This window comes from Pseudophryne corroboree, chromosome 5, assembly GCF_028390025.1.
Source record: "Pseudophryne corroboree isolate aPseCor3 chromosome 5, aPseCor3.hap2, whole genome shotgun sequence".
Taxonomy (NCBI): domain Eukaryota; kingdom Metazoa; phylum Chordata; class Amphibia; order Anura; family Myobatrachidae; genus Pseudophryne; species Pseudophryne corroboree.
Genome location: NC_086448.1, coordinates 293,802,683 through 293,828,370, shown reverse-complemented (window position 1 = coordinate 293,828,370; position 25,688 = coordinate 293,802,683). Strand labels below are relative to the sequence as shown.

Sequence of the window (25,688 nt, the reverse complement as noted above, 5' to 3'; positions counted from 1 at the left end):
ATGGGCGACTGCCGTGATGTTGTCTGATTGGATCAGTACCAGCTGGTTTTGAAGCAGAGGCCTTGCCAGACTTAGGGCATTGTAAATGGCCCTCAGTTCCAGAATATTTATGTGTAGGGACGACTCCTGACTTGACCAAAGTCCTTGGAAATTTCTTCCCTGTGTGACTGCCCCCCAGCCTCGAAGGCTGGCATCCGTGGTTACCAGGACCCAGTCCTGTATGCCGAATCTGCGGCCCTCTTGAAGATGAGCACTCTGCAGCCACCACAGTAGAGATACCCTGGTCCTTGGAGACAGGGTTATCAGCCGATGCATCTGAAGATGCGATTCCGACCACTTGTCCAAGAGGTCCCACTGAAAAGTTCTTGCATGGAACCTGCCGAATGGAATTTTGCTTCGTAAGAAGCTACCATTTTTCCCAGGACTCGTGTGCAGTGATGCACTGATACCTGTTTTGGTTTCAGGAGGTCTCTGACTAGAGATGACAGCTCCTTGGCTTTCTCCTGCGGGAGAAACACTTTTTTCTGTTCTGTGTCCAGAACCATCCCCAGGAACAGCAGGCGTGTGGTAGGAACCAGCTGTGACTTTGGAATGTATAGAATCCATCCGTGCTGTTGTAGCACTTCCCGAGATAGTGCTACTCCGACCAACAACTGCTCCATGGACCTCGCCTTTATAAGGAGATCGTCCAAGTACGGGATAATTAAAAACTCCCTTTTTTCGAAGGAGTATCATAATTTCTGCCATTACCTTGGTAAAGACCCTCGGTGCCGTGGACAGTCCAAACGGCAGTGCTTGGAATTGGTAATGGCAATCCTGTACCACAAATCTGAGGTACTCCTGGTGAGGATGGTAAATGGGGACATGCAAGTAAGCATCCTTGATGTCCAGGGATACCATGTAATCCCCCTCCTCCAGGCTTGCAATAACCGCCCTGAGCGATTCCATCTTGAACTTGAATTTTTTTATGTATGTGTTCAAGGACTTCAAATTTAAAATGGGTCTCACCGAACCGTCCGGTTTCGGTACCACAAACAGTGTGGAATAGTAACCCCGTCCTTGTTGAAGTAGGGGCACCTTGACTATCACCTGCTGGGAATGCAGCTTGTGAATTGCCTCTAGCACAGCCTCCCTGCCTGAGGGAGTTGTCGGCAAGGCAGATTTGAGGAAACGGCGGGGGGGAGACGCCTCGAATTCCAGCCTGTACCCCTGAGATACTACTTGAAGGATCCAGGGATCCACCTGTGAGCGAGCCCACTGATCGCTGAAATTTTTGAGGCGGCCCCCCACCGTACCTGGCTACGCCTGTGGAGCCCCCGCGTCATGCGGTGGACTCAGAGAAAGCGGGGGAAGAATTTTGATTCTGGGAACTGGCTGACTGGTGCAGCTTTTTCCCTCTTCCCTCGTCTCTGTGCAGAAAGGAAGCGCCTTTGACCCGCTTGCTTTTCTGAAGCCGAAAGGACTGATAATACAGTGCTTTCTTAGGCTGTGAGGAAACCTGAGGTAAAAATTTTTTTCTTCCCAGCTGTTGCTGTGGATACGAGGTCCCAGAGACCATCCCCAAACAATTCCTCACCCTTATAAGGCTCTATGTGCCTTTTAAAGTCAGCATCAACTGTCCAGTGTCGTGTCTCTAATACCCTCCTGACAAAATGGACATTGCATTAATTCTGGATGCCAGCCGGCAAAATATCCCTCTGTGCATCCCTCATATATAAGACGACGTCTTATGTTCGCAAAATAGTATCCCTGTTTGACAGGGTTACAGACCACGCTGCAGCAGCACTATCTGCAGGTCTCAGTCTAGTACCTGAGTGTGTAAATACAGACTTCAGGATAGCCTCCTGCTTTTTAATCAGCAGGTACCTTCAAAGTGGCCGTATCCTAAGACGCCAGTGCCACCTTTTTTGACAAACGTGTGAGCGCCTTATCCACCCTAGGGGATATCTCCCAGCGTAACTTATCCTCTGGCGGGAAAAGGTACGCCATCAGTAACTTTTTAGAAATTACCAGTTTCTTATCGGGGGAACCCACGCTTTTTCACACTTCATTCACTCATTTGATGGGGGAACAAAACACTGCCTGCTTTTTCTCCCCAAACATAAAACCCTTTTTTAGTGGTACTTGGGTTAATGTCAGAAATGTGTAACACATTTTTTATTGCCGGGATCATGTAACGGATGTTCCTAGTGGATTGTGTATATGTCTCAACCTCGTCGACACTGGAGTCAGACTCCGTGTCGACATCTGTGTCTGCCATCTGAGGGAGCGGGCGTTTTTGAGCCCCTGATGGCCTTTGAGACGCCTGGGCAGGCGCGGGCTGAGAAGCCGGCTGTCCCATAGCTGTTACGTCATCCAGCCTTTTATGTAAGGAGTTGACACGGTCGGTTAATACCTTCCACCTATCCATCCACTCTGGTGTCGGCCCACAGGGGGCGACATCCCATTTATCGGCATCTGCTCCGCCTCCACATAAGCCTCCTCATCAAACATGTCGACACAGCCGTACCGACACACCGCACACACACAGGGAATGCTCTGACTGAGGACAGGACCCCACACAGCCCTTTGGGGAGACAGAGAGAGAGTATGCCAGCACACACCAGAGCGCTATATAATGTAGGGATAAACACTATCACTGAGTGAATTTTCCCCAATAGCTGCTTGTATAAACAATATTGCGCCTAAATTTAGTGCCCCCCCCCCCTCTCTTTTTAACCCTTTGAGCCTGAAAACTACAGGGGAGAGCCTGGGGAGCTGTCTTCCAGCTACACTGTGAAGAGAAAATGGCGCCAGTGTGCCGAGGGAGATAGCTCCGCCCCTTTTTCGCTGACTTTTCTCCCGCTTTTTTATGGATTCTGGCAGGGGTAATTATCACATATATAGCCTCTGGGGCTATATATTGTGATTATTTTGCCAGCCAAGGTGTTTTTATTGCTGTTCAGGGCGCCCCCCCCAGCGCCCTGCACCCTCAGTGACCGGAGTGTGAAGTGTGTATGAGGAGCAATGGCGCACAGCTGCAGTGCTGTGCGCTACCTTGGTGAAGACTGAAGTCTTCTGCCGCCGATTTTCCGGACCATCTTCATGCTTCTGGCTCTGTAAGGGAGACGGCGGCGCGGCTCCGGGAACGAACACCAAGGACGGGTCCTGCGGTCGATCCCTCTGGAGCTAATGGTGTCCAGTAGCCTAAGAAGCCCAAGCTAGCTGCAAGCAGGTAGGTTCGCTTCTTCTCCCCTTAGTCCCTCGTTGCAGTGAGCCTGTTGCCAGCAGGTCTCACTGTAAAATAAAAAACCTAACATACTTTCTTTCTAGGAGCTCAGGAGAGCCCCTAGTGTGCATCCAGCTCGGCCGGGCACAGAAATCTAACTGAGGTCTGGAGGAGGGGCATAGAGGGAGGAGCCAGTGTACACCAGATAGTACCTAATCTTTCTTTTAGAGTGCCCAGTCTCCTGCGGAGCCCGTCTATTCCCCATGGTCCTTACGGAGTTCCCAGCATCCACTAGGACGTCAGAGAAATATCTTTTTAGCTTTTTTCTTCCCTGAGTGACTGCCCCCCATCCTCGGAGGCTCGCATCCGTGGTCACCAGGACCCAGTCCTGTATGCCGAACCTGCGGCCCTCGAGAAGGTGAGCACTCTGCAGCCACCACAGAAGAGACACCCTGGCCCTGGGGGATAGGGTGATCAGCCGATGAATCTGAAGATGCGATCCGGACCACTTGTCCAACAGATCCCACTGAAAGATCCTCGCATGGAACCTGCCGAAGGGAATGGCTTCGTATGAAGCCACCATCTTTCCCAGGACTCGCGTGCATTGATGCACTGACACCTGTTTTGGTTTTAAGAGGTCTCTGACCAGTCACTAACTCCTGAGCCTTCTCCGCCGGGAGAAACACCTTCTTCTGGTCTGTGTCCAGAATCATGCCCAAAAAGGGCAGACGCGTCGTAGGAATCAGCTGCGACTTTGGGATATTCAGAATCCAGCCGTGCTGTTGCAACACTTCCTGAGAGTGTGCTACACTGATCAGCAACTGCTTTCTGGACCTCGCCTTTATAAGGAGATCGTCCAAGTATGGGATAATTGTGACTCCTTGCTTTCGAAGGAGCACCATCATTTCCGCCATTACCTTGGTAAATATTCTTGGTGCCGTGGAGAGCTCAAATGGCAACGTCTGGAATTGGTAATGACAGTCCTGTACCACAAATCTGAGGTACTCCTGATGAGGTGGATAAATGGGGACATGCAAGTAAGCATCCTTGATGTCCAGAGACACCATAAAATCCCCCTCTTCCAGGCTTGCAATGAACGCTATGAGCGATTCCATTTTGAACTTGAATCTTTTCAGATAAATATTCAGGGACTTTAAATTCAATATGGGTCTGACCGAACCGTCCGGTTTCGGTACCACAAACATTGTGGAATAGTATCCCCTTCCCTGTTGAAGGAGGGGAACCTTTACCACCACCTGCTGGAGATATAACTTGTGAATTGCCGCTAACACTACCTCCCTTTCCATGGGGGAAGCTGGCAGGGCCGATTTGAGCTAACGGTGAGGGGGCATCACTTCGAATTCCAGCTTGTATCCCTGAGACACAATCTGTATAGCCCAGGGATCCACCTGTGAGCGAACCCACTGGTGGCTGAAATTTCATAGACGCGCCCCCACCGCTCCTGGCTCCACCTGTGGAGCCCAAGCGTCATGCGGTGGATTTAGCGGAAGCCGGGGAGGACTTCTGTTCCTGGGAACTAGCTGTATGGTGCAGCTTCTTTCCTCTACCCCTGCCTCTGGCAAGAAAAAATGCACATCTGACTTTCTTGCTTATTTGTGATCGAAAGGACTGCATTTGGTAATACGGTGCTTTCTTAGGCTGTGAGGGAATATATGGCAAAAAATTTGACTTCCCAGCCGTAGCTGTGGAAACTAGGTCCGAGAGACCGTCCCCAAACAATTCCTCACCCTTGTAAGGTAAAACCTCCATGTGCTTTTTGGAGTCGGCATCACCTGTCCATTGCCGAGTCCACAGGACCCTTCTGGCAGAAATTGACATTGCATTTATTCTAGAGCCCAGTAGGCAAATGTCCCTCTGGGCATCCCTCATATATAGGACAGCGTCTTTTATATGCCCCAGGGTCAGTAAAATAGTATCCTTGTCCAAAGTATCCAGTTCCTCAGACAGATTATCTGTCCATGCTGCTACAACACTACACATCCAGGCCGACGCAATTGCCGGCCTCAGTAGAGTACCTGAATGTGTATAAACAGACTTCAGGATACTTTCCTGCTTCCTATCTGCAGGATCCTTTAGGGCGGCCGTATCCTGCCACGGCAGGGCCACCTTCTTAGATAAGCGTGTCAGAGCTTTGTCTACCCTAGGGGAGGATTCCCAGCGCATCCTGTCCGTTGGCGGGAAAGGGTACGCCATAAGTAACCTTTTGGAAATCAGCACTTTCCTATCAGGGGAATCCCACGCTTTTTCACATAACTCATTTAACTCATGTGAAGGGGGAAAAGTCACCTCTTGCTTTTTCTCCCCAAACATATAAACCCTCTCGTCAGGGACAGGGTTTACCTCTGATATGTGCAATACATCCTTCATAGCTATAATCATGTAGCGGATGGCTTTAGCCATTTTAGGCTGCAAGTTTGCATCATCGCCAGCGACACTGGAGTCAGAATCCGTGTCGATATCTGTGTCAATAATTTGGGATAGTGGGCGCTTCTGAGACCCTGACGGCCTCTGCGCTGTAGGATCAGGCATGGGCTGAGACCCCGACTGTCCCAAGGTTTCAGCTTTATCCAACCTTTTATGCAAGGAGTTTACATTATCATTTAACACCTTCCACATATCCATCCAATCAGGTGTCGGCGCCGTCGGCGGAGACACGTCATTCATCTGCACCTGCTCTGCCTCCACATAGCCCTCCTCGTCAAACATGTCGACACAAGCGTACCGACACACCACACACACAGGGGATGCTCTGTATTAGGACAGAACCCCCACAAGGCCTTTTGGAGAGACAGAGAGAGAGTATGCCAGCACACACCCCAGCGCTATATAACCCAGGAATTACACAGTAACTTAGTGTTTACCCAGTAGCTGCTGTATATATGATTAATGCGCTAAATTTATGTTCCCCCCCCTCTCTTTTTACCCTCTTTCTACCGTGAGTCTGCAGGGGAGAGCCTGGGGAGCTTCCTCTCAGCGGAGCTGTGGAGAGAAAATGGCGCTGGTGAGGGCTGAGGAAGAAGCCCCACCCCCTCAGCGGCGGGCTTCTGTCCCGCGATTTTCTATAAAAATAATGGCGGGGCTCATGCATATTACAGTGCCCAGCTGTATATATGCTGCTTTTTGCCAGGAGGTACTCAATTGCTGCCCAGGGCGCCCCCCCCCTGCGCCCTGCACCCTACAGTGACCGGAGTGTGTGGGTTAGTGTGGGAGCAATGGCGCACAGCTGCAGTGCTGTGCGCTACCTCATATGAAGACAGGAGTCTTCTGCCGCCGATTTTGACGTCTTCTTGCTTCAACCCGCCGGCTTCGGTCTTCTGGCTCTGCGAGGGGGACGGCGGCGCGGCTCCGGGAACGAACGACCAAGGTTAAGTTCCTGTGTTCGATCCCTCTGGAGCTAATGGTGTCCAGTAGCCTAAGAAGCGCAACCTAGCCGCAGTTAGTAGGTTTGCTTCTCTCCCCTCAGTCCCACGTAGCAGAGAGTCTGTTGCCAGCAGAAGCTCTCTGAAAATAAAAAACCTAACAAATACTTTCTTAATAGCAAGCTCAGGAGAGCTCACTAAAATGCACCCAGCTCCTTCCGGGCACAGATTCTAACTGAGGTCTGGAGGAGGGGCATAGAGGGAGGAGCCAGTGCACACCAGTAGTACTAATTCTTTCTTAAAGTGCCCAGTCTCCTGCGGAGCCCGTCTATTCCCCATGGTCCTTACGGAGTCCCCAGCATCCACTAGGACGTTCGAGAAAACATACAATATCGTTGCCATATAATGCCAGACAACTGATCTGTCTGAATGCGAATATATCCACTGTCAAATCCAAGAACAAATGATCCCTTCTGTCGGGAATGCCGAAAGATCTTTCATGTCAGTCAGACCAATAATTGGGGCTTGGTTATATACACTGTACAATTATCGGCCTGCCCAGCTGATAATTGCACAGTATATGACCAGCTTTAGTGTGTCAGTCTCTAAAATGACCATAGAATGCTTTTGTTGGTACCAACACTTGTACTAATAGCTTTCAGCACAAAATAAAGCACACTCATAGTGGCTAAACTGGCAAAAGAATAGGTTTACTTTATCCATCGCTATGTAATTAGAGTAGAAAAATTTGTGCTATACATAAAATATTTTCAGTTTTGCTTTGGCGCTTGACTAGCAGTGGGTCCCATACACTTCACACATTAAGGTCACATGCTCTCTTCTAACCACAGCCAATCACATATCTGAACAAGAAGCATCAGGCAATAAAAAAAATAAAGACTTCCATTTTGAATGAGATTTCGTGTACCCACATTTTCTTATATCAAATACATAAAACTGAGATAATAAATATTTACTGTTACCTTTAGTCTCACGCCATCAGTGTGCGTGTCTTTTTGCCTCTCCGATCCTGCAAGGTCGACAAGATTAAGTTGCGAAGACCTAATGTTCACGATTTCATTTATCTTCTCCATTGATTCAATAGTGACTGTGAACACAGCATGAGATCTTGAGGACTCTCTGTTCATTGATGTTGAGGCCACTCGTCTGTTTCGCCACCCAGTAGAGAGAACCTGGCAAAATAAAAAATATAAAATAAAAAAACAAAAAATAAATAAAACATGAACTTACAGGGGATGAGTTATACACAAATCATCTATAATTCATCAGCATGCAAAGTTTTATGCATCTCTGTGCCTAAGCCGGTCTCATCATCACCACCAATGTGCACTTGCAATAGCCCTATATTTGGTGCAAAATATTATGCCTCCAGACAAGTGTATTTAACCATACGCAAAACTCTGCATAACCCGCATCAGCATCTGTAAACCCTTTTTGTTATCTAGGTTTATTGAGCACCCATAGACATCATATACACAAAAGAAAAAAAAGTGGAAACAATTTTCAAATCTAAAACACAAGAGTAAATAAAATATAACACTAGCAAAATCAATTAAAGAGAGGGTGACAAAGGAAAGAGGAAAAGAGAAATTTAATACAAACCGGTAATTCCTATTCTCATAGTCCGTAGTGGATACTGGGGAACTGTACTGTAGTACCGTGGAGTATAGATCGGGTACATTGGAGCCTGGCACGTTAAAACCTTTATTGTGTGTATGTGTGAGCTGGCTCCTCCCCTCTATGCCCCTCCTACCAGACTCAGTCTAGGAAAACTCTGCCCGAGGAGACGGACATACCATGAGAGAAAGAAACATAAAACAGCAGCGAGGCAACAAGCCAACACACAACCATAACTGAAAGGGGGTGCTAACCGGAACAGAGGATAGCAACACCAATCATAAGAAGGATAGCAAAGCTAACCCAACATGTCAAAGGGACCGCAATGGCTGACCAACCAGAAACACTTACACGAAGTAAGCAGGATGCAAATCACTGAGGCGGGCGTCCAGTATCCACTACGCACTACGAGAAAAGGAGTTACCAGTAGGTATTAAATTACTATTTTCTTTAACATCCTAGTGGATACTGGGGAAATGTACTTTAGTACAGTGGGGAAGTCTCAAAGCTCCCAAAACGGGTGGGAGAGTGCCGAGACCCAGGCAAAACCGCCTGACCAAATCCTTGGCCAAGGTGTCAAACATATAGAACTTAACAAAAATGTTCGACCCAGACCAAGTAGCAGCTTGGCACAACTGTAAGGTCGAGTCACCCCGGGCAGCCGCCCAGGAAGATCCCACTGTTCTCATCGAGCTTGAATAGATGTCGGCAAAGGCAGAGCCGCCGAAGTATAGGCTTGTTAAATGGTCAACCTGAGCCAACGTGCAATAGATTGCTTAGAAGCCGGACGACCAATCTTGGTGGCATCATAAAGGACAAACAGTGAGTCAGATTTCCGATAACGAGCAGTCCTTTTGACATAAATCTTCAGAGCCCTCATCACATCCAAGGACTCTGGGCCAACGGAAGCGTCAGAAAACACTGGAACCACAATGGGTTGATTCACGTGAAACGCTGACACTACTTTCGGCAAAAATGGAGGCCGGGTCCTGAGTTCAGCCCTATCTTCATGAAAAATCAAATATGGGCTCTTACAAGATAAGGCCCCCAATTCAGAGACACGTCTGGCAGACGCCAAAACTATTAACATTACAGTCTTTCAGGTAAGAAGTTTTAATCCCAGCCAGTGTAAGGGTTCAAACCAGTCCAACTGAAGGACAAAACCACATTTAGATCCCATGGAGCAGTAAGAGGTACAAAAGGCAGTTGCATATGAAGAAATCCCTTCAGAAAGGTCTGTACTTCTGGCAAAAGAGCCAGTTGCTTCTGGAAGAAAAGAAAAAAAAGGAGCACCGAAATCTGCACTTTGATGGAGCCTAAACGTACGCCCATGTCCACTCCCGCTTGTATGAACAGTAGAAAGCGACCAATTCAAAATTGTACGGGAGAATTCGCTCTCCCTTCACACCAAGAAACATACTTTTTCCAGATACGATGATACTGTTTTGATGTAACCAGCTTCTGGGCCTGTACCATAGTGGAAATAACCCTGGAAGGAAGACCTTTTCTGGCTAGAATCTCCCTCTCAACTTCCAAGCCGTCAAACGTAGCCACTGTAAGTCAGGATAGATGAACGGTCCTTCCTGAAGAAGATCCTTTAGCAGCGGCAGAGGCCACTGGTCTTCCAGAGCCATGGTCAGGAGGTCCGCATACCAAACCAGTCGAGGCCAATCCGGGGAAATCAGAATTGCTTGAGCGCTTTCCCTTTTTAGAACCTTTGGGATTAGCGGTATTGGAGGGAACTGGTATACAAACTGGAAAGTCCATGGCATCGTCAGCGCATCCACTACTACAGCCTGCGTATTCCTCGTTCTGGAACAGTAACGTCGTAGCTTCTTGTTGAGATGAGAAGCCATCAGATCTATCTGCGGAAAGCCCCACAGGTGAATTAAGTGTTGAAACACCCGAGGATGAAGGCTCCATTCCCCCGGATAGAGGTCGTGCCTGCTGAAGAAGTCTGCTTCCCAGTTGTCCACTCCTGGAATGAATATGGCTGAGATGGCTCTTGCGTTGGCCTTTGCCCAAAGGAGTACTTTTGGCACTTCTCGCAACGCCGCTCTGCTTTTTGTTCCTCCTTGTCGATTTATGTACGTCACTGCCGTGGCGTTGTCCGACTGAACCTGGATCGGTTGATCACTCAGAAGATAGGAAGCTTGTAGCAGGGCACTGTAAATTTCCCAGGACATTTAATCGGCAGAGCAGATTCCTGACTCGACCATCTCCCCTGGAACTGGGCCCATTGGGTAACAGCCCCCCAACCCCAGAGGCTGGCATCCATTGTCAGTAGAATCCATGACTGGGTACTGAAACTCCAGCCTGCTACCAGGTGAGGAACTTGTAGCCACCACAACAGAGAAATCTGTGCTTTTGGAGATAAGGTCACCTTTTGATGCATGTGTAGGTGAGACCCTGACCATTTGTCCAGCAAATCCAGCTGAAATGGCCGGGAATGAACCTGCCTTATTGGACTGCCTCGTATGCGGCCACCATCTTGCCCAGGAAGCGTATGCAAAGATGTATTGAGGCCTTGCGAGGTCGGAGTACTGAGTGCACCACAGTTTGGATAGTTAAGGCCTTGTCAATAGAAAGAAACACCTTTTGAGACACTGTATCCAGTATCAAACCCAGAAACTGAAGTTGTTGGGACGGTTCCAAGTGAGATTTTCGAAAATGTAGGATCCATCCATGATCCGTAAGCAGGCGACTCATCCGGTCGATGCTTTGCAGTAGACGTTCCCTGGACACTGCTTTGATCAGAAGATCATCCAAGTAAGGAACTATGTTGACTCCCATCATGCGCAGCTGCAGCATCATCTCCACCATGACCTTTGTGAAGACCCTTGGAGCTGTAGAGAGGCCAAAGGGTAAGGCCTGAAACTCTAAATGGTTGTTCAATATGGCGAATCTGAGGTAAGCCTGATGTGGAGGCCACATGGGAATGTGCAGGTACGTATCCTTGACATCTAGAGATACTAGGAATTCCCCCTCCTCCAGACCGGACACCACTGCCCACAGGGATTCCATCTTGAACTTGAACACCCGCAGATACGGATTCAGGGACTTCAAGTTCAAGATGGGTCGCACCGAACTGTCTGGTTTTGGTATGACAAAAAGACTGGAGTAAAAACCCGTTGTGTAAAAGAGGAAGTACTGGAACCAGGAATCCCGTCTGCAAAAGTTTGTAAATGGCTTCCTGCAAAGTAACTTATTTGCGGGTGAAGCTGGTAATTTTTTTTCATCAGGGTATACCCATGCCTCCCTGGCCAGGGAGTTGAATTCTATTGATAAAGGAAATGTGGCTGAGGATTTTGGTTTTACATTAAAATGCAATTCTTCGTCTGATTCTGCCACCGTATCAGGTATGTTGAGAACTTCCCTCACAGCATAAATGAGGGCCTCCAACCCGGGGGACAGAGAGCTGTCCTCCTCCATATCATCTGATTCATCTTAATCAGGAAGCTCAATCAGACTGGAGCACCTGTGGAAGTGAGCGTTTATGTGAAACCAACAGAGGGGGCTGAAGAGCCTGTTGTCTGCAGTCTTAGCCATACAATCAACAGACTGTCTTAACACCTGTCGTTCCTTTCTAGCTGCAGCCAGTTCTGTACTAATATTATGAATCATGCTCTTAAAAGAGTCTAACCAGTCAGGTGACTGTCGTGTCCCTGTGAGGACACTGAACACTGTTCACACATGAGAGAACCCTCAGAAGGAGAAAAATTACAAGTAGTACACATAACTGTCAGCAGACATGTTTGCACAGTGTGACACAATGATAATGTAGTGAAAACCAACTTAACACCCCCACACAGACACTAGAGAGCCCTCTGAGTGACACACAGAGCGAAGACCAGCACACTCACAGCAGTGTTCCGCTGTGAATACAGATTACACTTGTTATGCCTTGGAGCAGCGGCGCTACCGCTGATATGCTCCACCCCTGCTATGAACCCCCGGTACCAGTAAAGAGTCTGAATAGCCTGGGTCCATGAAGAAGCAGCGTGTATGCAGCCTTGCGATTCGCAGCAGCAGGAAATTGCACCTTTCCCGCCTCTGGTCCCGCTCTCCGGGAAGCCCCGCCCCCGTAGTGGCACGCGGTCCCTAGTGAGATTATACTGGCCTTAAGTAACAGATAACCCTTGTTTTTAAACAAACGTCTTTTTAAAGATGCTGAGCACCTATGTGGAGTATAATACTCCTATAAAGCCAGTGTGGTCCGCGGCCGCCGCAAATAGTTACCGGGGTCCCGCTAATCAGGACCCCGGTGTTAAAACACTGCACCTGTGTCTCTTCGGCATCTGTTAGAGGGTGGCGGAGTGCTGCTGGCGTGTGCACACACAGTCTGGTATGTGAAACAGCGCCTCAGGAGCTCAGTATCCTGTCAGCTGGGATTGCAAACCATTAACCCTCAGGAGGTTGGTTCAGTCCCCCCTCTAAGTACCACGAGGCAGGTAGACTGGTTGCCAACCAGTACTACCTGAAAATAAACTAAAATAAGAATTTAAGGTAAACTCTCTGGAGCTCCAGAGGAATGTACCCGGCTCCTTGGGCACATTTTTCTAAACTGAGACTGGGGGGCACAGAGGGGAGGAGCCTGCACACATACACACACTAAAGGATTTAAAGTGCCAGGCTCCAGTGGACCCGATCTATACTCCACGGAACTAAAGAGCAGTTACCCAGTATCCACTAGGACGTGAGAGAGAGAGAGAGAGAGAGAGAGAGAGAGAGAGAGAGAGAGAGAGAGAGAGAGAGAAATAGGATTTAAATGACCTACCGGTAAATCCTTTTCTTGTAGTTGGTAGAGGATGCTGGGGTCCACATTAGTGCCATGGGGTATAGACAAGTCCACTAGGAGCTATTGGCACTTTAAGAGTGTAAAGCAGAGATGATGATCCCCCGGGCAGCCGCCCAGGAAGAACCCACCTTACGAGCAGCGTGGGCCTTAACAGACGTAGGACATGGCAATCCTGCCGTAGAATACGCATGCTGGATAGTGAACCTGATCCAGCGAGAGATCGTCTGCTTAGAAGCAGGACACCCAAGTTTCTTGGGATCATACAGAGAGTCTGATTTTCTGTGACGAGCAGTCCTCTTCACATAGATTTTCAGAGCCCTTACAACATCCAAGGACTTCGATGAAATTGAGGAGTCAGTAGCAACTGGCACCACAATAGGTTGGTTGATATGAAATGCCGACACAACCTCCGGAAAGAACTGCTGACGTGTCCGGAGCTCAGCTCTATCTTCATGGAAGATCAAGTATGGGCTTTTACATAACAAAGCCCCCAACTCAGATACACGTCTAGCATTAGCTAAGACCAACAAAGTGACAGCCTGCCACGTGAGAAACTTGACATCGACCTCCTGCAGAGGCTCAAACCAGTCCGACTGGAGGAACTGCAACACCACGTTAAGATCCTAGGGCGCGTAGGCGGTACAAAGAGAGGGTGGATGTGCAGAACACCCTTCAAAAATGTCTGAACCTCAGGGAGGGCAGCCAACTGTTTCTGGAAGAAAATGGATAGGGCTGAAATCTGGACCTTTATGGAACCTAATCTCAGGCCCATATCCACACCTGCTTGCAGGAAGAGGAGAAACCATCCCAGTTGAAACTCCACCATAGGAAACGTCTTGGACTCACACCAAGATACATATTTTTCCCAAACACGATGGTAGTGTTTAGACGTTACTCCTTTCCTAGCCTGTATCAGGGTAGGAATAACCTTGTTCGGAATGCCCTTCTGAGCTAATATACCAAAGAGGAAGAGCCCTCGGCTCTTCTAGCAGTAGATCCAGAGGATCCGCATACCAAGCCCTTCTTGGCCAGTCCGGAGCAATGAGGATTGCTTGAACTCTTGTTCTCCTTATGAGTTTTAGAACTCTTGGAATGAGTGGAAGTGGAGGAAACACGTACACCGACTGGAACACCCACGGAGTCACTAGGGCGTCCACCGCCAGTGCTTGCGGGTCCCTCGACCTGGAACAATATCGCCAAAGCTTCTTGTTGAGACTAGAAGCCATCATGTCTATTTTGGGTACGCCCCAAAGATCTGTTACCTCCTTGAACACCTCCGGATGTAGATCCCACTCTCCTGGATGGAGATCGTGTCTGCTGTGGAAGTCCGCTTTCCAGTTGTCTACTCCCAGAATTAAGATTGCTGACAGCGCCAATACACGTTTTTCCGTCCAGAGGATGATTCTTGTTACCTCTGGCATTGCAGCTCTGCTCTTTGGCGTTACATTGTCCGACTGCACTTGAACGGCCCGATTTCTAAGAAGATGGGCCGCTTGGAAAAGACCGTTTTAGACAGCTCTTCGTTCCAGAATGTTTATAGGCAGGCCGGCTTCCAGACTTGACCACCTTCCTTGGAAGGTTTCCCCTTGAGTGACTGCGCCCCAGCCCCGGAGACTTGCATCCATGGTCCGAAGGATCCAGTCCTGAATCCCGAACCTGCGGCCCTCCAGTAGGTGAGGTAATTGCAGCCACCAGCTTTAACGGTTTGGTGCCGGTACTCTCAACCACCTACAACCCTGATGAAGAAAGCAGTAGCAGTGTAACAGACAGTAGCAGTGTAACAGACAGTTAGATGTTGATACAAAGATCAGCAAGATGGCATCTGTATCCCCACAGGGCCGGGAGGAGCTCAGCCTCGTGTGACAGACGGTAGCTGATGGATCAGGCTCAACATGGACACTCAAGATCAATGAATCGGTCCTCTTACAGCTGCTTCCTGAGGTAGACACAGACACTGGCCGGACCTCAGAATAAGCAGCCGCCATCTTGGGCTCTGCCACAGTTTTTCCCATGAGCAAATGCACCTATATAGCTGAGTAATGCTCCTTCAGCAGCAATGTGAGATAAGACTATTGCAAAAGGATCTGCATCACACGCAATTGTATTCTGCTCTGGCGCATACGCATTAAGAAAAGACGCAAGTTACTCTCCATAAACGTTTTTCTGTTCAATTCATCAGTCCCATATTTTTAGCTTAGTGGTAATAAGTCACATTGAGATGCATTGTCACAATCCTAAAAACTATGATATAATAAGGAGGGTGTGGATTATTAGATTTGCACTAAAAAGGTCTACACTCAATAGGTCTACCACAAATAGTAGACATGCAGTAGGTCGAGAGGGTCAAAAAGGTCAACATGAAAATGGTCAACACAAAAAAAAAAGTAGACAATTTTATTTATTTGTAATTTTTCTGCCACAAACAAGCACCATTACTGTACTGTGTTCACTCGCCATGCTTCGGGCATGCATTTTGTATCAGCAATTAAATCACTGTCACATATCACCCATGTACTTTGCCATAATATTAGTTCTGCTACCATGTTGTAAACTGAGATGTGTACAGGATCAGTTTTAGCTAATTTTTCTCTAAATGCACATACATACCGACACGCAGAAGGGATAAAAGGTTTACACTGAAATTTATGGAAATGGCTGGATGGGCAAATGAAAAACAAAAAGAAAACAAAGAACAATTAACACAGGCACAAACATTGACTAATTATTGTTAAAATAACGAGCAGAATTGTCCTTAGGTGAGGCAAATGTGGCATTCTATTTGCGTTATTGCCCTCCATTAGCTAGGCCAGAGGGATTTAAAAAAAAAAACATACCTGATATGCCTCAGCAGCAGAGGTCACAACCTGCTCTATAGCGCCCACAACAAAGACTCCCTTCTTTATATGTTCCCTGAGCAAGAGGACGGCTGACGCAGACTCTAGCAAGTCAAATATCTGTTCATTGTAGATTTCAATAAATGAACATTTACACAAGAAGCTTTTCCCATCACCAGCCTGAAAAGTAATAAAACAATGTTAAAATCATATTTAGCAGACAGGCTCAGGAAATTGAAGAAAATTATAAATTCACGATCAGGATAGAAGACAACAATAGCTTGTATGACATAGAGAACCAAAAATAAGATCTCCAGAAAGGGAAAATATAATAAAAATATGATGGGCAGTTAAAAGCCATATTTAATATTTAATTGTAAAAATAAAACCTAACACTTAAACAGCATCACTCACCTTAGGAGTGTTGTATAAACTGATCAATAACAGAAACTACATAAAATCCCCCCCCCCCAAAATAAATAAATAAATAAATAAATAAATCAAAAATAAAACACAACAACCGCAAAAAAAACTACATTTGTTTGAATGGCTGCACAAGTTTTCAACACAATGCAAATATCAATATGGCACCTTCTGGCCCAAGGTATACAGAACATTTAACAGATAGTGTCAATTTGCAGCCTCTGTAATAATGCAATAGTGTCAGATCTTTCGCACAAACTACACAAATATACTGTACAATAGTAATGGAGAGATGCAATGGACTGCCCACTGAGGTTTAAGCTTACTTGAAGCTTTATTTTCTAGTCTGTTTCAGGAGAACATGTTGTAGGATTCAGTTTAGTCTGCATTTCATTACTAACCGTATTAAGTAACTTAATTAAAGTTTGATTATGGGTCCTTCAAGTGTTTCATTAAACAGTATGTAATAGGTATTCAAGAGTTTCATATAGGGAATTACGGATCATAAAATATACTTGCCTTTTCCTTTTCACGATTGATTAAGAAAAACAGATATTCAAAGCTCCTAGGAATAACCCCTCTCAAGTTATGAGTAAAATTATCAGAATCGGATGGTCCTAAAAAAGAAAAAGGCAACATTAACTATAGTAAGTGCCATAAAATAACAGGGTAAATGTAGTGTGGTCTTCAGTGTATGATTGGGCAAGATTACAGAAAAATCAAGTCTCCGTATATTCTATTTATCACCCTTTGCAAAGATGATTGATACAAAGTTCTTCTATAGGTTTGGTTAGTGATTATACAGCAATGAAGAAGTTTAACTTATACATTAGCTTCTAAGTTCCTGCTTACTTTTAATGACGCCATGGAAAATTATAGCTTTAGGCCTCAACATAGGTTGCCATACTTTCAGGCTATACATTATCTTACATCTATTCTCCCCAAACTAGTCCCCTGAGATTTTGTGGGTTCCCTGTACACGCCAACTAACACTAGCTCATATTCCATCTCCGCTATTTTTACTCTGATTCGAACAAAACTTAATCCGAAGGTTGACCTTCACGGAAATCGGTCTCCCAAGTCCCCTCCCTCTCTCCCAAGGCATTCTAACTACACTTCAGGCCAACTTAAACACTTGTCACATCTAGCACAAAGGAGCGTCCGCGGATTGCACACCCTTTGTTGCAGGTATTATAAAAAAACGTATCTGCAGAGCGGAACAGTACAATAAAGCCAGACAAATACAATACCTGCAAATAACTCAGAGTTATGGGACATTAAAAACAGGACACAAACCGAGAATTAAAGCGGTATGAGGTGACTGAAATACACACACTAAACAGTATGTACTGCGTAGCACTATATACAAGACCTTGACGCACATAGCCCCCCCAGGGTACAGAATACTGTGATAGCAATAGGAGGGATACTATGAAAGTTAAATCCACACAGCAGATGCAGGCACAGCCAGTCACAGTGACAATGCAGAAAATATTTCAAACAATAAAACTGCACTGGACTAGTAAAAAAATAAATAAAAATAATAATAAAAATAAAAATAAAAAGAGAGATAGAGAAAAAAAATAATAATAATAATATATATATATATATATTAGGATTTTAATTGCCGACCGGTAAATCCTTTTCTCGTAGTCCATAGAGTATGCTGGGGTCCATATTAGTACCATGGGGTATAGACGGGTCCACCAGGAGCCGTTGGCACTTTAAGAGTTTAATAGTGTGGGCTGGCTCCTCCCTCTATGCCCCTCCTACCAGACTCAGTCTAGAAACTGAGAGACAACATACTTCGAGAGAAGGAATTACACAGATAGTGGCGAGATTCATACCAGCTCACACAACAGGCAAATCCGGCGAACATGCCGAAAAACTCAGCAACAGCTGAAACAGTACTTAAACAGTAAAGAACGCAGAACTTACCTAGGAACCAGGCAGTACTGAACTATAAAACCAATGCAGGAAAACGCAGCGCTGGGCGGGCGCCCAGCATCCTCTACGGACTACGAGAAAAGGATTTACCGGTAGGTAATTTAAATCCTATTTTCTCTTACGTCCTAGAGGATGCTGGGGTCCATATTAGTACCATGGGGATGTACCAAAGCTCACAGAACGGGAGGGAGAGCGCAGAGGCTCCTGCAAGACTGCTTGACCAAACTTGAGGTCATCAGAGGCCAAAGTAACGAACTTGTAAAACCTAGCAAACGTGTTCGACCCAGACCAAGCAGCCGCTCGGCAAAGTTGTACAGCCGAGACCCCACAGGCAACCGCCCAGGAAGAGCACACCTTACGAGTAGAGTGGGCCTTTACAGATTTTGGACACGGTAATCCTACCATAGAATACGCATGCTGGATTGTGAACCTGATCCAGCGCTAAATCGATTGCTTAGAAGCAGGACACCCAATTTTCTTGGGATCATAGAGGACAAACAGTCAGATTTTCTATGACGAGCCGTCCTCTTCACATAAATCTTCAAAGCCCTCACAACATCCAAGGCCTTTGAAGCAAATGAGGAGTCAGTAGCCACTGTATGTTGGTTGATATGGAAAGCCGATACAACCTTAGGCAGGAACTACGGACGAGTCCTAAGTTCCGCCCTATCTTCACGGAAGATCAGGTAGGGGCTTTTACAGGACAAAGCCCCCAATTCAGACACTCGTCGAGCAGAAGCCAAGACTAACAAAGTGACCGCCTTCCACGTGAGGAACTTGATGTCAGCCTCCTGTAGAGGCTCAAACCAAGCAGATTGTAGGAACTGCAACACAACATCAAGGGGGCGCCACAAAGTGAGGCTGAATGTGCAGAACCGCTTTCAAAAAGGTCTGTACCTCAGGGAGGACAGCCAACTGTTTCTGGAAGAAAATGGACAAAGCAGAGATCTGGACCTTGACGGAGCCCAATCTCAGTCCCATATCCACACCTGCTTGCAGGAAAAGGAGAAAACGCCCACGTTGAAACTCCACTGCAGGAAATTTCTTGGATTCACACCAAGAAACATAATTTTTCCAAATTCGATAGTAATGTTTAGACGTTACCCCCTTCCTAGCCTGTATTAGGGTAGGAATAACTTCACTCGGGATACCCCTCCGAGCTAAGATCTGGCGCTCAACCGTCATGCCGTCAACGTAGCTGTGGTAAGTCTTGATAAGCGAACGGCCCCTGCAGCAGCAGATCCTCCCGAAGAGGTAAGGGCCATGGATCTTCCAGCAGAAGATCCAGTAGATCCGCGTACCAAGCCGTCCTTGGCCAGTCCGGAGCAATGAGGATTGCCAGAACCTTTGTTCTTCTTACCAGGTGAAGAACCCTTGGAATCAGACAGTGGAGGGAACACATACACTAACGTGAACACCCACGGTGTTACCAATGCATTCACCGCCACTGCCTGTGGGTCTCTCGACCTGGAACAGTACCTTCTTGTTGAGGTGGGAGGCCATCATGTCTATGTGAGGAACCCACCACCAACCGGTTACCTCCTCGAACACCTCCGGATGGAGGGCCCACTCTCCTGGATGGAGACAGTGTCTGCTGAGGAAGTCTGCTTCACAGTTGTCTACTCCCGGAATGAAGATGGTCGACATCGCCATCGCGTGTCTTTCTGCGCAGAGGAGGATTTTTGACACCTCTGACATGGCAGCCCTGCTCTTCGTTCCACCTTGTCAGTTTATGTAGGCCACTGTGGTCATGTTGTCCGACTGCACCCGAACAGCCCGATCCTGTAGAAGGTGTGCTGCTTGCAGAAGACCGTTGTACACGGCTCTTACCTCCAGGATGTTTATTGGGAGAAGGGATTCTTGATTCGACCACCTTCCTTGGAAGGTTTCCCCCTGAGCAACTGCTCCCCAACCTCTTAGACTTGCATCTGTGGTGAGAAGGATCCAGTCCTGAACTCCGAACCTTCTGCCTTCCAGAAGGTGTGGTAGTTGTAGCTACCAGAGGAGCGAAATCCTGGTTTTCGGTGACAGACGTATCCTCTGGTGCATGTGTAGGTGAGATCCCGACCACTGGACCAAGAGATCCAGCTGGAAGGATCGAGCATGAAACCTTCCGTACTGGAGAGCCTCGTAGGAGGCAACCATCTTCCCCAGAAGGCGTATGCACTGATGAACAGATACCTGGGTAGGCCTCAAGACATCCGGGACCATTATTTGAAACACCCTCTGCACTTCCGTATCTAGGATCATCCCAAGGAAAGACAGCCTCCTTGTCGGCTCCAGATGGGACTTTGGAAGGTTCTTGATCCAACCGTGGTCCTTGAGCAATTGTGTCGTGAGAGCAATGGATCTTAACAACTTCTCCCTGGACGACGCCTTGACGAGGTCGTCCAGATACAGAATTATGTTCACCCCTTGCTTGCGGAGAAGAACCATCATCTCTGCCATCACCTTGGTGAAGACCCTCGGTGCTGTGGAGAGGCCGAACGGCAACGCCTAAAACGGATAGTGATCGTCCAACAGCGCAAACCTGAGATATGCCTGATGCGGCGACAAAATGGGAATATGGAGGTACGCATCCTTGAAGTCCAGGCACATCAGGAACTCCCCCTCTGTCAGTCCTGAGATGACAGCTCTCAGAGACTCCATCTTGAATTTGAACTCCTTGAGATAAGGGTTCAAAGACTTTAGGTTCAGAATTGGACGTACCGAAACATCCGGCTTCGGTACCATGAAAATGTTCGAATAGTAACCCTTGTTCCACTGATGGGGTGGAACTGGAACAATGACCTCGGACACCACCAATTTTCGGATAGCCTTCAGAAATTTTTTTCTGTCTGCCAGCAGAGTTGGCAAGCCTGATTTGAAGAAACGGTGAGGTGGGAGAGTTTGAAACTCCAGCCTGTACCCCCTGGACACAATGTCTTGTACCCAGGGGTCCAGGCCTGATGACATCCAGACGTGGTTGAAATGCCGGAGTCTTGCCCCCACCTGACCTTCCTCCAGGCTGAGCTGTCCACCGTCATGCAGAGGACTTTGAGGTACCAGAAGCAGGCTTCTGGTCTTAGGAACAACAAATAACAAACAAAATAGCAGCGCTAGAATCAAAAAAATTAGATGTGAATTCAACACAACGATATATATCACTAGGAACAAATGGAGATGAATGGACTGAAAAGAAAAGGTACCAAATTATTTATTAACATGGATGATTAAAAGTGCACAGCATTGCCGAAGCAATATAAAATTGGTAAATGATAATAAAATCAATATACAGATCACCGGGGAGCTATTTTGTGTATGTCCGTTCCTTAATTAGCGTGGACGTCAGATGATTGGATCAGAATAAACATTGGAACTGGTGGCACAGTTCTGTTGGTGATAGTTACCACAATAATTACCGCTGGAGGAAAGGAGTCCTCTGAATGACGTCCCTTTATATGGATGGGATCTTTGGGGTCCTTAGTCCTCACCAGGTTGCGGATTCCTCACTGCTGAGTTGGTAATTGCGGTGTCATCAATGTGCTGGAATGGATCATCTGGTAGTAGTAGTCCACTAAAGGTCCGGATATATCTCATACAGCTTCCCAGTGGTGGGTGATCTGAAATGCCTAACGCGTTTCGCTGCAGAGCCTGCAGCTTTTTCAAAGGTGAAGGTTTTTCTGGTCTTAGGAACCTGCGGGAGCAGGCTTCTTTCCTTTAGCACGACCACCTCTGAAGGTGGTGTGAGACTGTTTGTTCTTTCTAGGCCTCGTGGGCCGAAAGGACTGTGACGTAGCAGGAGTAAAAGGCTTCTTTGTAGCTGGCGCAACTGAAAGGCGAAAAGGAGACTTACCCGCGGCAGCCGTGGCAATCCACGCATCCAGCGCCTCCCCAAAGAGAGCCTGACCTGTATATGGTAGGCCCTCCACACTTTTCCTGGATTCCGCATCCGCAGACCATTGGCGCAGCCAGAGACCCCTGCAAGCCGAGACGGACATGGAGGAGATCCCCTCAGCCATGGAACCCAGGTCCTTCATGGAATCTACCATGAACCCTGCAGAACGCTGAATATTACGTAAAAATAAATCAACGTCACCTGTATCCATCGTAGTCAAGTCCTCCTGCAGAGTGATTGACCACCTGGCAATAACTTTAGAAATCCATGCGCAAGCAATAGTAGGCAGTATAGCCCCTGAAAAAAAAGATATAATAAAAAAACCAATGAGTAGTAAGCTTTTGTAAAAACCAAGGTAAATATAGGTGCCTTTTATAGAGAATTGTTTAATCTTCTAGGGAACTATATAGAATCCAAAGCGTACCCCACTCACACTTTAAGCGGGGATATACAAGCACATCAAGGTTTCTTTATAAGAGTGGTGGCTTCTACCGTTTTCCAAACACCCAGTGCAGATCTCAAGGAGTTCAACCAAGTAAGACTATGGATGAGTTAGGTGTGAGAAGTTGATGCGTACCCCAACACTCACACTGGAAAGGCGGATATGAAACTCATCAAGGTATCTTTATCTTCTTAAAGAAGAAGTCGCGGTCCTGGTGTAGTGTATTTCAAATCACAGATCTGACCACAACAGCTCCAAATGGCTGGTTCCTCTGCAACAGGCTGGTAAGATGGTCCCTCTTCCACAGGCTGGTCAATGGTACAGGTTAGCAGGAAAGTCCCTCTGGCAGCTGGCTGGTCTCTGGGTGCAGGAATCCAGCATGCTCTCAGTGTGCAGAAAAGTCAACACACTATACTGTTTCTAGTAGCCCACTAGCCTGTCATGTAAGTGAAGCCACGCGTGGCTTCACTTACAGGACAGGCTAGTGGGCTACTAGAAACAGTATAGTGTGTTGACTTTTCTGCACACTGAGAGCATGCTGGATTCCTGCACCCAGAGACCAGCCAGCTGCCAGAGGGACTTTCCTGCTAACCTGTACCATTGACCAGCCTGTGGAAGAGGGACCATCTTACCAGCCTGTTGCAGAGGAACCAGCCATTTGGAGCTGTTGTGGTCAGATCTGTGATTTGAAATACACTACACCAGGACCGCGACTTCTTCTTTAAGAAGATAAAGATACCTTGATGAGTTTCATATCCGCCTTTCCAGTGTGAGTGTTGGGGTACGCATCAACTTCTCACACCTAACTCATCCATAGTCTTACTTGGTTGAACTCCTTGAGATCTGCACTGGGTGTTTGGAAAACGGTAGAAGCCACCACTCTTATAAAGAAACCTTGATGTGCTTGTATATCCCCGCTTAAAGTGTGAGTGGGGTACGCTTTGGATTCTATATAGTTCCCTAGAAGATTAAACAATTCTCTATAAAAAGGCACCTATATTTACCTTGGTTTTTACAAAAGCTTACTACTCATTGGTTTTTTTATTATATCTTTTTTTTCATACTACCTTTGTTGGAGTCCCTATACCTAAATGGTCTGAATCTAAGAAGAACACCAGATAAAAAGAACATTCCATCCAACCCAAAAAGGAACGTTCGGGTGATGTCGTATTAATGTTTTCAGCGCTTGTGATGTATTGCAGTTTTCTAAATTCTGTTTTTTTGTATGTATAGCTAAATGTGGTGACATTTATTTGAATTCTGTGGCATCTGAGCTGCTTGGCGCCAGTGAGGACTACTCCCTAAACATATTTATTCTAGTATAGCCCCTGAAGCCGTGTAAATGGATTTAAGCGTAGCATCCACCTTGCGATCTGCCGGGTCCTTCAACGCGGTAGATCCCGGGACTGGTAAAACTACCTGTTTTGATAGCCTGGAGACAGAGGTGTCAACTATCGGCGGAGACTCCCACTTCTTTCTATCTTCCTATGGGAAGGGAAAAGCAACCAAGACCCTTTTAGGGATCTTGAATTTTTTCTCTGGATTTTCCCAGGCTTTTTCAAAGATAGCATTTAATTCCTTATACCCCTTTCACACCAGAAATGCAGGGCCAAAACCCGGGAAAACTGCCACGGGCTCATGCAGGGACATTCCCGGGTTGGCACCTTTCATACCAGCATTTGGAGCCGAGACATCCAGGGTCTGCACCTTTCATACTGAACCCGGGATGGCCCTGCATTTTCTGAAAATGGGAGTCTCAAAAAAACACAAGAACAGGAAGTGCCCTGAATAGCCAATCAGCATCAGCAGAGGCAACCCAGGAAGGTGGGACATGTCCCTGCACCATTCACACTGTCCAGGTTCCAGGGAACATCCCTGGACCAACCCTGGTCGATTGCAGTGTTGAAATGCAGGGATAGAAATCCCGGGATTTTGTCCCTGTACCCTTTCACAATGAGAAATTTCCTGGGTTGATGCGCGTTCATGTGTTTTAACCCGGGAAATTTTGGGCTGTGTGAAAGGGGTATTAGATGCTGGGAAGGTGAGGGGGGCTTTTTACGATCCGTGAAAAAGGCCTCCTCAACCTGCTCAGGAGTTGTGTCAGAAATGTGCAACACATCACGTACGGCCTCAATCATCAACTGCACCCCCTTAGCAAGTGATGCCGTCCCCCTCAACACATCCCCTTCACCGTCTGTATTGTCAGAATTGGTGTCCGTGTCACTCTGCATAATGTTAGCAAGTGTACGTTTGTGAGAAAGTACCGCAGGGGACCCTAAGGGAGCAGTATCTGACCATACCACCATAGAGGATTGCAGTACCTGAGTGGCATGCTCAGTTCCAGCAACTATTTCAGAAATCTGAGAAATAGTCCCCCTAAGAGAGGCTAACCATTCCGGCTCTCTAGCTGGGATCTGTGCTACAACAGTGCAATCCTGATTACATGGGATAGGATCCTCCTGAGAAGATAAATTCTCTGCAGCATATGAAACAGAGTCACTAGACATGTTTGCAAATACACACTAATCACCCCACATACACACAGGTAGACGAACGGTCCTTGTTGAAGATCTCTTAGTGGTAGAGGCCAAGGGTCTTCCATGGACATGGCCAGAAGATTTGCGTACCACGCCCTCCGAGGCCAATCCGGGGCAATTAGAATTACCTGGACTCCCAGAGTTCTGGAGTAACGGAATCAGAGGAAACAGGTAGACCAGCCAGTAAGGCCAAGGCGACGACAGTGCATCCACTGCCCCCGCCTGAGGGTCCCTGGTTTGTGAGCAATACCAGGGAAGCTTCTTGTTGAGACCATCTTGTCGTTTTGCGGGCAGCCCCACCAGTTGATGACCTGCTGGAACACCTGCTGGTGGAGTCCCCACTTCCCCGGGTAGAGATCGTGACGACTTAGGAAGTTCGCTTCCCAGTTGTCCACATCCAGAATGAAGATTGCAGACATTGCTCTTGCATTTCTTTATGCCCAGAGGAGTATCTTTGACACCTCTCGCATGCAGGCTCTGCTTTTTGTCCCTCCTTGTCGATTGATATACACCACTGCTGTGGCGTTGTCCGACTGAACTTGGATTGCGTGATCCCTGAGCAGAGGAGAGGCCTGAAGCAGTGCACTGTAGATCACCCGAAGTT

General features: G+C 47.2%; 1 protein-coding gene across 1 annotated transcript in view; it reads right to left on the bottom strand.

The window, feature by feature from the left end:
* Positions 1-25,688, bottom strand: part of KIF15 (kinesin family member 15) — a 438,779-nt gene that overhangs the window by 317,701 nt on the left and 95,390 nt on the right. Inside the window, exons 6-8 of the mRNA XM_063922408.1 lie at positions 16,801-16,898; positions 15,859-16,038; positions 7,572-7,781 (exon numbers count right to left, since the gene is read on the bottom strand). Coding sequence (XP_063778478.1) covers positions 7,572-7,781; positions 15,859-16,038; positions 16,801-16,898 — 488 coding nt within the window. The remainder of the gene's footprint in view (positions 1-7,571; positions 7,782-15,858; positions 16,039-16,800; positions 16,899-25,688) is intronic.